The sequence below is a fragment of the Tauraco erythrolophus genome, chromosome Z (genome assembly GCF_009769465.1).
Source record: "Tauraco erythrolophus isolate bTauEry1 chromosome Z, bTauEry1.pri, whole genome shotgun sequence".
In the NCBI taxonomy this organism is placed as follows: domain Eukaryota; kingdom Metazoa; phylum Chordata; class Aves; order Musophagiformes; family Musophagidae; genus Tauraco; species Tauraco erythrolophus.
Genome location: NC_141496.1, coordinates 83,505,803 through 83,520,371, shown reverse-complemented (window position 1 = coordinate 83,520,371; position 14,569 = coordinate 83,505,803). Strand labels below are relative to the sequence as shown.

The following is a 14,569-nucleotide window of genomic DNA, read 5'->3' as shown; positions in this document are numbered from 1 at the left end:
ATTCTATATCAAAAAATACAAAAACAAATATTTAAAAAACACTGTAGTTATAATCATGTTGATTATTAATAGCAAACACTAACATTAGGAACAATAAAAATTGATATAAGGAAATTTATGAATATACATTTAGAAAATTATTTTTAAATATCAAAAAAGAGGTAAATTAAATATACCTCTGACTTTTTTTTTTCTTTTTAGCTGTACAATGGCTGTTTTCAGATGCTCCTTGAGACTTGAAAAGCTGAAAAAGGGTTATTTTCACATGTGAGGCTTTCATAACTGAAGAACACAATCACTACACACAGGCTTATAAAGCACACACAGCAATTATGTAAAATCAATTGAGGCTGTCTAAATCTTGGCTTTGAAACAAAGGTTCATGGAAGAAACACTGGAAATTACTTGGCAGTAATTGTTGCTAACAATGCAGGTTAATAACTAGTGTTGGGTCTGATTCTGATCTAACTCTGACTAGTTTTGCACTTACATGAACTCTATTGATTTGCACCAGTCATGAGGTTCACTGATAAGAGCCTTTATCTGTGACCTGTGGCATAAAATCTAACTCTTTATTCATAATCAATTATTTGAGGAAACTTCAAACTATTTCGTAATTTATTACTTGCTCTCATTTGATCTATATGTTGAAAAAAAAAGTTTAAAAGATTTTTAGTTTAGTTTTTAACACAAAAACCAGGAATAATATCTTTCTGTTCTGACTCATGCAAAAGACGCTTTATTTAATGTCACACTTCTTAAACATAGAATAAAGACAAAGATAAGAGTATCACAAAAAGATGTGCTAAATATAAAAGTCATTCGGCACTTCCAAGACTGCCATTGCTGAAGCTGTGGTCAATAAAAGTGTACTCAGTTTATTAACTGAGATGTTACAATAATGCTGTTCTTTTACCAGTTCTCATTTTTACAGACCAGATAGATATTCTTTCCTGTTTTCTCAAAGCAGTATTGCAAAAGAGATATAAACGTCCATTAACATTCAGCAAATAGTTAGAAAAGCAATAGACCATTATTAATGTTTTAATTAAATAATATCCTGTTGACATGAAAACTAGTTTAGCCTGAATGAAAAAAGCATACTTTTGTCATTTGGTAATTTATGAATGGACTGTTTCTATGACCTTAATTTTGCAAATATTTGATGTCATGATTGAATAATAAGAAGGAATAAGTAGAGTAGGAAAAATTCTATTGATATAAGTAAAGTATAATTACTTGTGTTCTATATTTAAAGGCAAATGCAGAGACAGACCTTTACAAGTCACAGTTATGTTTTTTTTGGTAAGGTTTATCCCAGTCTTATGAGAATTTACTTCTTGTCCAGAAATGTAGGTACATTTTTCATGCATGAGACTATAATGAGTTCTTTTTATTTGTTTTTATTTGTTTTATTCCTTTCTTCACAGAAACTATCATGCCTTCTATTTTTGTCTGAGATTTTAGTTATAAATTTGAGAGAAAAACAATTACAAGTAATTTCAATTTAAGGAAACAAAATTTATTACATGTTACTGAATATTCTTTCAGCTTTTAGGAAGCGCTGTAATGCTGAAATAGCTAACATTTAGTCTTCTAATTTGTGTTACAAATTAGAAATAGGTTCTATAGCTAACTGGTTTTAAAAATGCTGTTAATAACTCCTGAAACACTACCCTGCCTCTCAGTGTTGCACAATATATTCAGTTCTTCTGACATTTCCTTTTTTTTTTCTTTGATGTTGTTTTTATGATTGGATTTTAGTCATTATTTTATATACAAATTTCCCTATATACAAAAATAAAACATCTGTGCCCAAAATCAATACACAGTGCAAAACACGCTGCAGAAAATATATCACAAGGAGCAGATGTCCAGGTACCAGAAAGAGACATGAGTGTTCCAAAAACGTATTTAGACTGATGTACATGCTTCTAATAAAGCATTTTGCTCTAGATAAACCCAGCTAGATTTTAAATAAATCTTCGTGGACTCCCAGTCAACCTTTTAAAGAGCAAAGACTCTTCGGCAGAGAGGATGTGTTTATCTACTCCTGAGGGTGTGCTATCCACAAAGGGATATTGTTAAGCTTTATTTACACTCCAGAAGCAATACAATAGTTCATAAATGATGAACAGGAAGCCTCCTCCCTGTGGTAGGGGTAAAAATGAAGTGAAAGCCATCTCACCTGACAGTATGTATCTCCAGTAAGGTATTTGTATGAGGGGTAGATGAATAGACTTCCTTTGTAGCCACCAACAATAATGATTCAGCTATGGGATACTGTTCAGTATAGTAGGATACTGAGCTACTTTAGCTACCTCCCTTGGAGTGAAAGGATTTGTGCTTTAAAATATCCTGTTTCTCACCACTGATTATGGAGAGTTGCTGTACAATTAGCTCAGACATATCTGTGTTGTATGGGTGTGACATAAATTTGATTGTGTGCCCTATTCCATTGGGCTAAACATGGTATATTATGTCGTCTCATCTCATAAAAATCAGAGAATAGAAATATGGCTGTTTTTCTAAAGGTGGTTTTTGACCAGTTTTCCTCAGTAAACTTGATTTGCAGAGCCAGTGGTCCATAGGTTAACCTTGGAACCCGTGCCAATAACCTCAGGGATTACATGTTCTTGCACTGCTGCCCATGCCAAGAGTGAGTAGAGGTTGTGGACTTTACACTCTAAGCCCCAAGCTTGCTTTCTAGGTGCTATGTTCTCTCTTGTCCTGTTGTCATAGTTTGTTGTCTGTTGTGAAAGAATTAATGGTGAAAAGGTGAAATTATCCTGAAATTTGTTGGAAAGGTCTGTGTTCATCAGAAGAAATGATGTTGTTCCAGAAGCAGGTGGGGCTCTATATGAATAAAAAAAAAAACCATCCAGCTGTGGTTGCACTGCTTTTTCTACTGCTTGCTCTGCCTCTGCCCTAGTTGTAGTGAATCAATGCAAGTTAAATCTGTCTGTTACTGGGGCAAAGGTGTTTTCATGAATTAGCACAACAGTAGCTAGTACCATGACATGTGTTCAAACTTGCTTGTGGAGGCATTATGGAGAAATATCTTAAGGGACATTTCTTCATACATTGCTGTAGTCCATGTAGCAAAAGGGAAAGATTTTTCACTAAGTGCGTTCAAATTTCAAACTCAAACAAATAGTCATGCATCTGTCAACTGCCTCACTACATGAGTTCATACCTCACAGAAATTTTTTAATGACTAAAGAACCTCTAATTGTGCTCAGAGGTAGCTGTATTTATATAAAAGGAATGTTTGGATTTTCAGAAATGCAAGATACTCAGTGTGCTGCAAAAGCCAGAGGAGTTTGCTCAGTAGCCTTGAAAATCTTGTGTTTTGCCTTCAGTGCTCCATAATTAGAGCTATCAGAGCTTATACATCCCACCCACTTTTGACTCTCAATTTACGTGGGCAAAGATGGCATAAATTTCACACCAGTTCTGCCTCATTTCTGATACGTCTGCCCTTCCACACCATGCTAGACAGTGACCATTGTTTCTGTTCTACTGCCGTTAGTGGGGTGTCGTAAGGAATACTAACAAAGTGAATAAGGCATTTCAGAGCGAGATTCCAGTCATTTCATGAATCTCAATGATTTCCAATTTCTAGAAATATTTTTTTCCTTTTGACACGTCTTCCACTCCTAACTTAACGCCAGCTTCTGTCAGTAACAGTAGGGGATCTGTATGAATCAGTGAATCATTCCCTTTCTTAACTCCCTGTATAATCTGAGTTTGGAAGAAGAGGTTCAGCTAATTAGGATTTTCAGTAACAGTGATATCATCTCAATAGATACTTTTCAAGAGATCGTTTTATTATGAGGTTTTATAAAGTGTAAACATGTACATAAGCATTAAACACTCTCTCAAATTCAGTACAGATAATACAATACGGCTACCAAACTGTGGAGCGCAGCAGTTTATTCTGTTCATCTCCTATTCCAGGGAATTTTTGACAGCAGTGCCTTACATCGCCATGGAAGATTATTCATCGTAAGGGTTTTGAATTATAGCAATTGTAACTTTTTGCTGGTTACTTAAGTTGTTATGCCACCTTGCAGAAGGCATAATTGCTGTGGAGGAGTTCACAGTGTAATTTCGATAGATCGTCAGATGCCAAAGATATACAATCTTGAACACGCCCAGAGTTGTAAACGACAGAAATCAAAAGTAGTGAACATCATATAGCTGTGATAAAATCCTTGCACTGTCCTACATTAGAGCTAATGCAAGTTAAATATATGCAGTCATATCTGATCTGCATCGCTTTGAGCATGTTTGGTACATGATAACAGTTAAATTTCTTTAATTATCAAATATATGAATTTTGAAGTCTGATTTCTTTGGACCAGAATTTCTTATTGCTGTGATTAAAATCTCAGCATTATACAAAGAGTAAGTCACCTGTTCCCTGTTGCTGGAATGGAGACACCCAGACTACGGGTAAGATAGTTTGGCAGTCATTTAAAAAAAAAATAAAAATAAAAAACGGCTGTTTTGAAAAAAGACAAGCTTGTGCCTACTTATGGAAGGAAAAATCCAACAGCTTCTGGCCTTCAGAAAAGTTAAAGTAATTTCTGGATAAGAGATAATTCTATTGTCCAAATAATCTTCTTCTATGATGTAAATATTTTTTTATTAAATCTTGAAAGGAGAATTTCTAAAACAAATATATGGCTTTCAGACTATATTAGCCTAGCATACGCTAACAAAAAAATATCAAGTAGAATCATAAACCTTCTAGTCAAGCAATTTCTTTTGACATAGGCATCGAGTGCCATTTGAGCTGCACAAGGATTTTGAAGACATTGATATGAGCTTGGCAAGGTGACATAGGATCTACAGGACTCTCCTGGACTGACATCTCAGGGCAGCTAAGAAAGGCCAGGGTATTCCAGACAGCGTTAGTATTGTGTTTAGAGAAAAGAATCCAGTCACAGGTTACCTCTGACTGATTCTTGTGACACACTGATTTCATTAGTTGAATTGCCAGCTAGCCCAACTAAAAGCCCTGCTTTTGTCTGTGTGCTGCTGGCTATTAAATCGTATCTCATGTAATGAATATGGATCTGCAATGAATCTCAAGAATATAAGCCAAATAGTTTGCCCACCTAGACTACAAAGAGTCTGATCAAAAAGTAACTGCTAACAACTTTGGTGATATCCCACTGTAAGATCACTTCTGAGGAAAAAGGTTACTTGTACTCTGGAATGCCCTGTTTGGTTAGTTATTCTTTTCTTTTTTTTTTTTTTTTTTTTTTAGTTCCTTGTGAAGAAACACATGGATAAATTATTTACAGCTTCTTCCAGCATAAAACTTTCAATTAACTTGTTGGTACAGAATGACATAAGTCAAACCTGACGTTCACGCAGTCCTCGATCTTGTGTTTTAGCACCACCAATGTCATGCAGCAAGGCATTTCGTAGCTTAATTACAACTCAGAAGGCGAACCACTACCTTTTGTTTGTTCCCTTTTGATCTTGTATTAAATAGAGAAACTCAGTAGGTTTAAACTAGGAGCAATCTTACGCATTAAAGTGTAGAAAGCACTATCACACAGTCACATAATACATCCTGTAGTTCTCCAAGGTGTGGAGTAGCTAAAGCTCATTCCTTAGCAGTAAAAAGACAACAAGTAACATCAAATTGTTGATCAAAAGAAAGGAAAAAAATACATAGAATCTAACATTTTCCAAGAAAATATTAACAACAAAGCTATAAAAAAATGTAAAATCCTATGTACAATATCTGTCATATCCAGGTGTTGTATAATTCACTTTTTGGAAAAATAGAACAGTCTGCTAAAGTTACAGTGCCTGAAGTGCACGTCTTTATTTAGGTGGAACGTGTAAAAGTAGAGATGCAGGATGAGGAAAAAAAAGTCACAGAATGAAAAGCTGTAATATACAGGAACATGGGATGTGAGGAAAAGGAAATACTTCTACACTAGGGTAAAAGGAATCCTAGATTGAAAGTGAATAAGAAGGTTATTGGACGGGAGACGGTTTGGATGGTCATGAACAGCTACTCTAGGCAATAGTTAGAATTTCTTAGAAACAGGGCCAGGAGTCAGGCATTCACAGATATGAGAACACAGAGAAGTTAAAGGAATTACTGACATTAATTGTAATGCTTGGCGCAAGTCTCAGCAGATAAGGCCTGACAATAGGACAATGATGATAGGACAAGCAAATTACTCAAGATAGAAAGTAATCTTTTTAAGAGACCAGATCGTTTTAACAATACATAAGGTTTAGGGAGAAAAGAAAGGACTCACAGGAAGCGTGGTAGTGAATTCATGCAATCCAAGAGTGAAAGAAGGAAGCAGAAAGGAAAAAAGAGAGTAAAGTACGTGTTAAATGAATGAATGTTGTGGAAAATAAAACAATGATTATCAGTATGTTTGGAAAAGTTGAAACCTTTCACCCAGGGTAATATCTCTAAAGCCTGTCTAAGCAGATTTCAGGCTGTCCTTATAGACACGGGAAAAGGACAAATGTTATCATTTTCCAAAGAAGTTATTCTAATTCACTTCTAGCTTATTTATTAGGAGAAAAATATTCAGGAATGCAATGATGCTTAATCATGAGAAAGTACAACACTCCAAATTGGGAGAAAGGTTTTTTGCTCTGCTTGAAATCAGGCAATTCCGATGATCTCTGTCTTACAACTCCAGTTAAATTCTGTTTAAATTAGGTAAATCTGAGTAATTAGTAGGTGGATTAACTAGAATCAAACTCTTTTTGGATTAAGAAAGAAATAAGTGGCATGAAGATTTAGTGTCTAAACCAGAAAAAAATGCATGGATATTTAATAAAAAAAAAAAAACAACAACAAAAATTTGCTACATGAAGATAACACTGAAAAGCTGTATTCCAAATAAAAATGAACAAACCTTATTCAGACATTGTCTTTTTTCTTAAGACTCAAAGACATTCTCTAAGGCAGGCAAACATTGTAACCCAAAATGTTAAGATCTGAAAGTTGTGTTCACAAAATTTTCAAATATACCATTCTGTGTTAGATTATCTTGAGCCAGTCAGCTGAGGCAGAAGAGCTGAAGGATGCAACCAAAAGGAAGTAACTGAGCTGATAACGTTGGATATCGTGGTGTCATAGCAGTAGAAATGGGCACCCTTCATTCACATGGCAGGGTGAATGGCCGAAACTTGTTGAAGTCCACACAGCTCTTTACATCTCACTGAGAGATGATTATTGGGAGAACAGAATTCTCTCTTATGGAGAAACTACTTGGACTTTTCTAAAGACCAGAAACTCTTGCTCCAATCATATGTTCAAACAGAGAAATCACCAATGATAATTATGACATACTCTTTAAAGCAGAAAGTATGTTATGTATAATTAATGCATAGTAAGATTAATCTCATGTTATGTCCTATATCATCCACCAGTTAAAAGCAGCAAAGCCTCATTGCCAGATGGCTTAGATGATGCCTGATACAGGAATTAACTGAGCTCAGTGAGTTTTTTAAGTATCTGTGTAGTCTCAATGAAAGCAATAAGATAATTTTATTTCTATGGCACAAAACCATTGTGCATATATCAGAAGCTTAGCATTTAAAAACAAGTGCTAATTCAGTCTCAGTTTGTTCTGTGATATCATTGACGAGAAAAGGTAGGACTTAATGAAGAAAGGAGTTTCTTGTGCCTTAGAAAAATGATTTGCCTGTACCAAAGATATGTTTTTCATTGAATAATCAGAACTGGACATACATGAACTAGTAGGTTCCCGTCTGGGTAGAAAAGTCTTGTTTATTAAATAATTTCTTTTGAAAAGCACAAAATCAGATTTACCAAAGGACACAGTAGTAAAAAATTTTGTCCTTAAAATTGTGTTGCTGCCTGGAAAAAAAAAAAAAAAAGAAGCTTTTGTCTGGTTCTACCCACAGAACATTTTTTCTGGATGCATCAACTTTGTTCTACCTTCACATTTCTTGAAAAACTTGTGAAGGATTTTGTATCACTACAGTCATCCTTATATCTGTGATCTACAAAGCAAGTACTAATTACAGGAATTATAATGTACCCTGAACATATTAAAGCATAACCTAAAGTGGCTTGCATTTTAGTGAACACTTTTCAACTCCGGGAATTATTCTCACCAGCTCTCCAGCGAGAAGGGCTTCGTTTGTTTCCAGAGCTAACAAGACTGTCTTTACCTTCAGAGCTGCCTTCAAGTACGTGAAGAACTTCACTTAAAATCTGGGAACCTGCCTGCTGAAAGAAAGTAATTTTACAGGTAAGAAGAGGACGCCTCAAACTGTGTTCCCCAGTAAGATATTCATAGTGTCTGGCTAAGCAGACTATTTCGGCAGCGTTTGCTTCATTGAGGTCTCAGCTCAGTGAAAAGGCTGTTGCTTTTGGTCTTGAAAATAAGTAGTGTCATTTTCTCTTTGCAATGAATTCTTCCATCCAATCGTATCCCTGTATGCAAATATACCATAGCTGGTACAGATAAAAAAGCACAAATAAAGCTAAGAGCTCAGTCAGGGCAAAACCCACTGTGGTTGCCTTAGATCTCATTTCACCTGTGTTTCAGAAACGTTCTCAAACCCTTCAGCTGAAAATATGAAGAAGCAAGGTTCGGACAGCAATCCTGCTCCCGTTTTGCCAACACTGCCAGAACCACTCAAAGATCTGAAAATTAAGTACACCAAGGTTAGTAGCATTTGAGTTTCTTAATTTTTCTTACGCATTCAGCTCAGGCAGTAGGATGTGCTCATTTTAATCTTCTGTGAAGTGTGGATGCAACTGCAAATCAGCTTAAAAATTTGCTTTAATTTGCTGTTTAAAACTGCTTAAGATGTTTATTCTGATCTGTTTCTGATATTATAAACTTTAACAATTAATGTTCAGTGATCCTTTTAACCTGTTTTTCAGGAAGTGAGCAAGTGTAATAGAATCGTTTCATATTCCACTTGGAGTGGGTGTTGTTTTTCTCCTAAAACAAACTTTCTGCAGTGATATGTTTCTCAGAAAGTATAAATGGAACAAAAAAGGAAACATTTCTGTTCTTACATAATTTTTCGGAACAGTGAGAACAAATTAAAATGTGAGTGTATTGCATCGTATTACAATCAGGTTTGAATAAATATACCAAATAAGCATATGTGGAAAGAGATGTGTGAAAATGAAGCTAAAATAAAATTCATTCCACTCACATATTTTTCTTAGAGATCATGAATCTGGTTTTCAGCTTTAACAAGTAACTGTCAATAAAACATATAAAATCTACCATCACTAATTACTCCATATTACTATATCTGTAATAGCAAATTCTTTCCATGTGCAGCTAGAAACACACAGATAAAGAAGGTATGATTCCAGTCTTGTGTTTCCAGGTTGAAGAGACCCTTTGCCTGTTTTATATCATAGCACACAGATATCTGCATGAACTTTGAACAAACTATTTGCAGAAAATATTGAAAGTCCACCCTCTGAAACAGCTAGAATAACTGAACAGAAAGGACCTCTTCTCTTTGTAGACTCCTCAGTTACTGTTCATTTTTTTTCTCATTAACATTGCAATGGAAATATAGGTTTTTTCTAGAACCACTGCTTATTTTCTTTTCTAAAAGCAAAATGTTCAGTGGTTATCTAGACAGTCCTTTTGAATTCTACTCTAACCTGATTTTTTCATGGAAAAAATCTGACTAGATTTCAATGCACGTCTTTCTTGAATAAATCACACAGGACCTTACTTTGTAAATATTTAACAAGCTATGAAAGCTATGTAGTTCTGCCATGTGATAGCTCTTTACTGTTCTTCCTGTCTCCAAAATTAAAAAAAAAAAACAACCAACCAAAGCTTAATTCAGAAGACATACTTTAGTACCTAGGTCACAGTGGTGTTCCAGAAACTACAGTGCTATTTTTTTTTTTTTATTTTCTCAAAGAAAAACAACTAATGAGCAAAATGCCAGCTCAGAAATCTGATGTAACTGAATATGCAAGATATAAATTCCTGCAAATGTTTCCATCCTTCTAAAATATTTAGTTAGCAAAAACCTATTCCATTAATACAAAAAGGAGCCCCAAGACAGCCAATATGGCTGAAATGTCTGTAGTGCACAATTAAGGAGAGTGTCACACAGCGCATGCATGTGTCTTTTGCCTCGACAAAAGATACCATATCCTTAAAACCCACACATAACATGCAACTGTGCAGAAATGCAACGCACTTGTTTGCAAAAGTGTGTACCTAAAAGTGATCAAATCCAACACACCCTTGCAGAGGCTTGATTTTTGCAATGCTTTCCTCCTCTTTTCAGGTATCCCACAGGATTGGCTGAAAGCCACAACGGTGTACTGAGGGGCAGGGAAACGGGATAATATGTCATCCCGTATCCAGCCGTCGTCCCACAATTTAATAAAAGCCTTTCCACTCTTGTCTTCTTACCCACCCTGTTCCTCTCCTGTCCCATACAATTTAGAAGGTGGGGTGTGGGATTGTTTTAACTAGTCACATTAGAGGTATCAAGATGAGGGAAGCACTAATTACTGCTGATGTAATAACTTTTCTGTCTGAAGCACCCGAGATGTCAACAGATCCCTCAGCTCCGGAAACTCAATTTTCTCTTTTTCCACCATGGCATGATATCAATAGCGATCACACAAGGATCTGAAGAAAGCTCTGCACGAGATGTTTCAAGGTCTTTCCTCTTTACTTAACACTCTATTTTCCATGAAAGGGATCATTTGGGGCTGTTTACAGAGATCAGTTAACTAAATATTTCCATTTGTCCATGATTAATATAGCTACATTTTAGATTACGCCTTTCACATATAACATAAGAGTAAGCAGTCTTCAGGGAGTTTTAATTTGAAGAACAAAATGTAACGCATTTTAACAATTATTTTGGCGTGGATGTTGAACCACAAAGTGATCTTTAATTTGTTTCATATTCAAATCTCCTTTAAAGATACCCCAATGAACTGAATGAGCGTTGGTAGCTGGTTAAAAACGTACTAGTAAAAATTTTACTTAGTCAACACTGAGGAATTAGACAATGATTGTTTGACAAATGATTTCTGTCATGATGCTTTCACATACACTAAGCCCTATGGTGCTCCTTTAATCAGAGAAACTCAGAGTACTTAATTATTAGGTTGTCAAATTACATGAGGAGAAGAAAATGGCAGCACATTCTCTCAGTAAGCTGCATGTGGAATATCAGAAACTGTGGGAGGGTAAGATGCTCTGACTGAAGAAAAATTGTAGCTGACTACCACATATGTTGCAATCACTAGCTTCACAAATGAAGGTGAGGGCTAAAAACACACACACGAAAACCAGAATATCCAGGAAATGGTAATCAGCTATAAAGGTACTAGAGTAATGTACTCTTTTTAAGATCAACTGACTTTGTACATACAAAGCCACTAACTGACAAACCAAAAAGTTTAAATAAATAATGAATAGAAAGACTATGTTCTCTGATTATTAGTTCATTGCAGCAGTAACAGGTAATTCCTGCAGCAATAATGACATACAATTCTGAGATGACAGGGGGGGACAGTTACATGAAATATTAGCCAAATATAAGCTTCTTGTAAGGAAAAAACTGGGTGGAAAAAGAGATTTCACAGCAGGAATTCTACATTGATATATTTGTTTAAAGCTTACAATTTCAGTCTTTAGTAGTTCCTTAAATAATTTCACATATTTAAAGTATATTGCTTAAAGAATACAGCGAGATTCCATGACACATTTTTTGACTAGTAAATCAGAATTTATAGCACTTGAAATGAGCTTTTTCTTGTGCCACAAACCTCTTTCCATTTTAGATGTAAGATTTACTGCCATAATCAAACTCAAGAGTATCTGAATGACTCGTAATCTTTACAAGCAGATGTGAATAGGGGCCAACAATTTTTCAGCACTGTGCATCACCTCACCTGGGTGATGCTGAATTGCCTCCAGCATGCAAGAGCCCAGCCTCAGCTCTAGTGCCTCTTCTCTGTTCCTGGCCTCTAAAAATATGCTGGCGGTGTCATTCCCTGGTTTACTGTCTGCACTAGAAAGCTTATGAGCTGTCAGCTGAGCAGCTGTTGAAATTTGGTGGTTGCTTTTAGCTCTTTAAAACCAGTAGCTGGGCTCATTTGAAAAGCATTGTCAAAAAAAGCTTTATGATAGCAAGAGTTGTAGGTTATCTGGAGACAGGTTTGTAGTGGGAAGAGACTATGCTTTTTCTATTACCATAAGTTTGGAAGAGTCTCTAGTATCTAAACAGAAGACAGTTTAGACATTTCATTCCGTATTTATGAAGCTACCCTTAATAACCACATTTGGGATTGTCCACATTTGAGATAGTTCTATTACTTTTCTTGATTACATCTCTGTAGTATGGATTATAGTTTACACAACAATAGTGAATTACATAAAAATACTTCCCTGATGAAGAATAAGCTTATAGATAGATGCTGAATATGGGACCATGTATAGGACCTTTGCAACATCAGAAATGAAGTATTTTCTTCTCTAAGCTGCACTATCAAGTCACTTCTACAGAAGCCTGAAACCCTGTACAGACTTTGCACAATATGTAACACATAAAAAGGGAATCTTTATTCTAAGGAAGATGCAGCAAGAAGTTATGTTTCATAAGGTGATGACACCTAATGTAGAGACCCTATTTCAGCAGAGCTATGGTGTGGTCCATCTGAGACAAAGCTGTCCAGACTCAAATACTTTCTTTCTTCACGCAGCACAGGCACAAATATGGCACTACTCATCTAGCAGATGCTTTATAAAATGAACTTACAGTCCTTTCAGAATACTCAGGGACTGAAAGGAAAAAAAACCACAGGTATGACAAAGAAAGGTAAAGAGCAGTTCTCTTATTTCCATTCTCTGCTCAGGTCATTGAATGACCAAATCAACTGTTCAAAAAATATCAGAAATACTGTAGTCTTGCAGATTACTTCAACTCAAATGTTGAATATTATCAGATTATCTGAACCAAAATCAATCATTTCAGAGAATCAAGATTTTATTGTACTCTGACAAAGCCAGTCAGAGGGTTTTTGACTGCAATAGCCTGTTACCTGAGTTCTGCTCTGAACACTAAGCTTTAATAGTGTACAGTCTGATCTACAAGAAATGTGCATTTCCAGGTCTAGCCCAAAGAAGTCTAAAAGTCACTAATTCTTTGGTTTATTGATATGAAAATAATCTTCTCTCCTAAAAATACCAGTGAAAAAAAAGTTACAAAATGTGTGCAGCATCATTTCTAAATCCTTGCTAAATAAATTTGCAGCCCTAAATCTCACGGGCCATAGTCAGTCATCACAGACAACCCTTTGCACAGCACATGCCACAGCAGGGTAGGTCTTTTGCATTTATGTCTGACAAACCAGCACAAAACAATCTAAGCTGCCAGTGGAGGTCTGTCTGGCAGACAAAACACTTTAACCTATTGCAATATGATCCCAAATGGCTTTTTTCAGCAGGACAAGGGAGTTACCAGAGGCTGCCGTTGGCTGGCACTTCAGTGTTGCCTGGGTTTAGAGATCCACATCCTGTTTGCTTGCAGCATATGTTCTACAGCATTACATGACCATGGCTGCATGCACATTTATGAGTGCAGCTGCCTACCACGTATGTAACATTGCTTAAAGGGAGAGTCTTGCCTTTTTCCTTCTCTTTTCTGTCTTTTATACCTGCATATGCAAGAATGCTATCTAGCTTATGAAAGACATCTGGATAGTTTGATTTATACAGCCCTGATACAATGTTGTGTATATATTTAATATAATGAAGTTATGTTTTAAAGCGAATGGTATTAGAAACATTAATAAGAAAGATATTCTAAACTAATATTGTGGATGATAGTGGTTGGTGCAATAAATGTGGTATTCAAACAGATACTTTAAAAACTTCCAAAAATGGTATGTTTTGCCATTATTCCTTTCACAGACAGATATGATTTTGGCATATTGTAACATCATAGCAGTGTTATGTTAATATTTACCTTTTACTTTGTCTCTTTTCTTGGCAATGTAACTAGTTACTAAAGATGGCTTTTTTTCATATTAACCATTTAACTGCTGTCTTTGCTCTTTCACAACAGTCAGAATTTTGTGTGGATATTCCTGTAATCTACTTCATCATATATCTGAAATTTCCAAGGACTTAGCTATTTATTTCTCTGACACAAGAAGAATGGCCCACATAGACACAAGTTGAAACACGCAGAAATATATCAATATCAAATTGTTACCATATCTATTTAGAAATAGTATTTTTATTGATCCTGATAGTTATTACCAAACTATTCACCAATTATTAGCAACCTCTCAGATAGTCGATGCAAGCAATTTCAATACTATACAAAAATTTATTCCCTGAAAGCTGTTACATTTTCATAACACATGTGGTTGTTGTCATAGAGTTTAAATCCCAGGTCTGTGTGGCATTTATCCTGCAGTTTTGGTGTCTTGGCTTTGTCCTGCTCTGAGTCAACCATCATTTGCTTTGATTTGCCTGCTCAAAGTATTTTCTGGTTTTCTGTTTAAATGTTCCTGCTACTC

At 35.6% G+C, this 14,569-nt stretch overlaps 1 protein-coding gene across 1 annotated transcript in view; it reads left to right on the top strand.

Annotated features, from left to right (window-relative positions):
* The window catches only part of ALDH1A1 (aldehyde dehydrogenase 1 family member A1), a 54,676-nt gene that overhangs the window by 8,945 nt on the left and 31,162 nt on the right, over positions 1-14,569 (top strand). Inside the window, exon 3 of the mRNA XM_009982365.2 lies at positions 8,554-8,695. Coding sequence (XP_009980667.2) covers positions 8,554-8,695 — 142 coding nt within the window. The remainder of the gene's footprint in view (positions 1-8,553; positions 8,696-14,569) is intronic.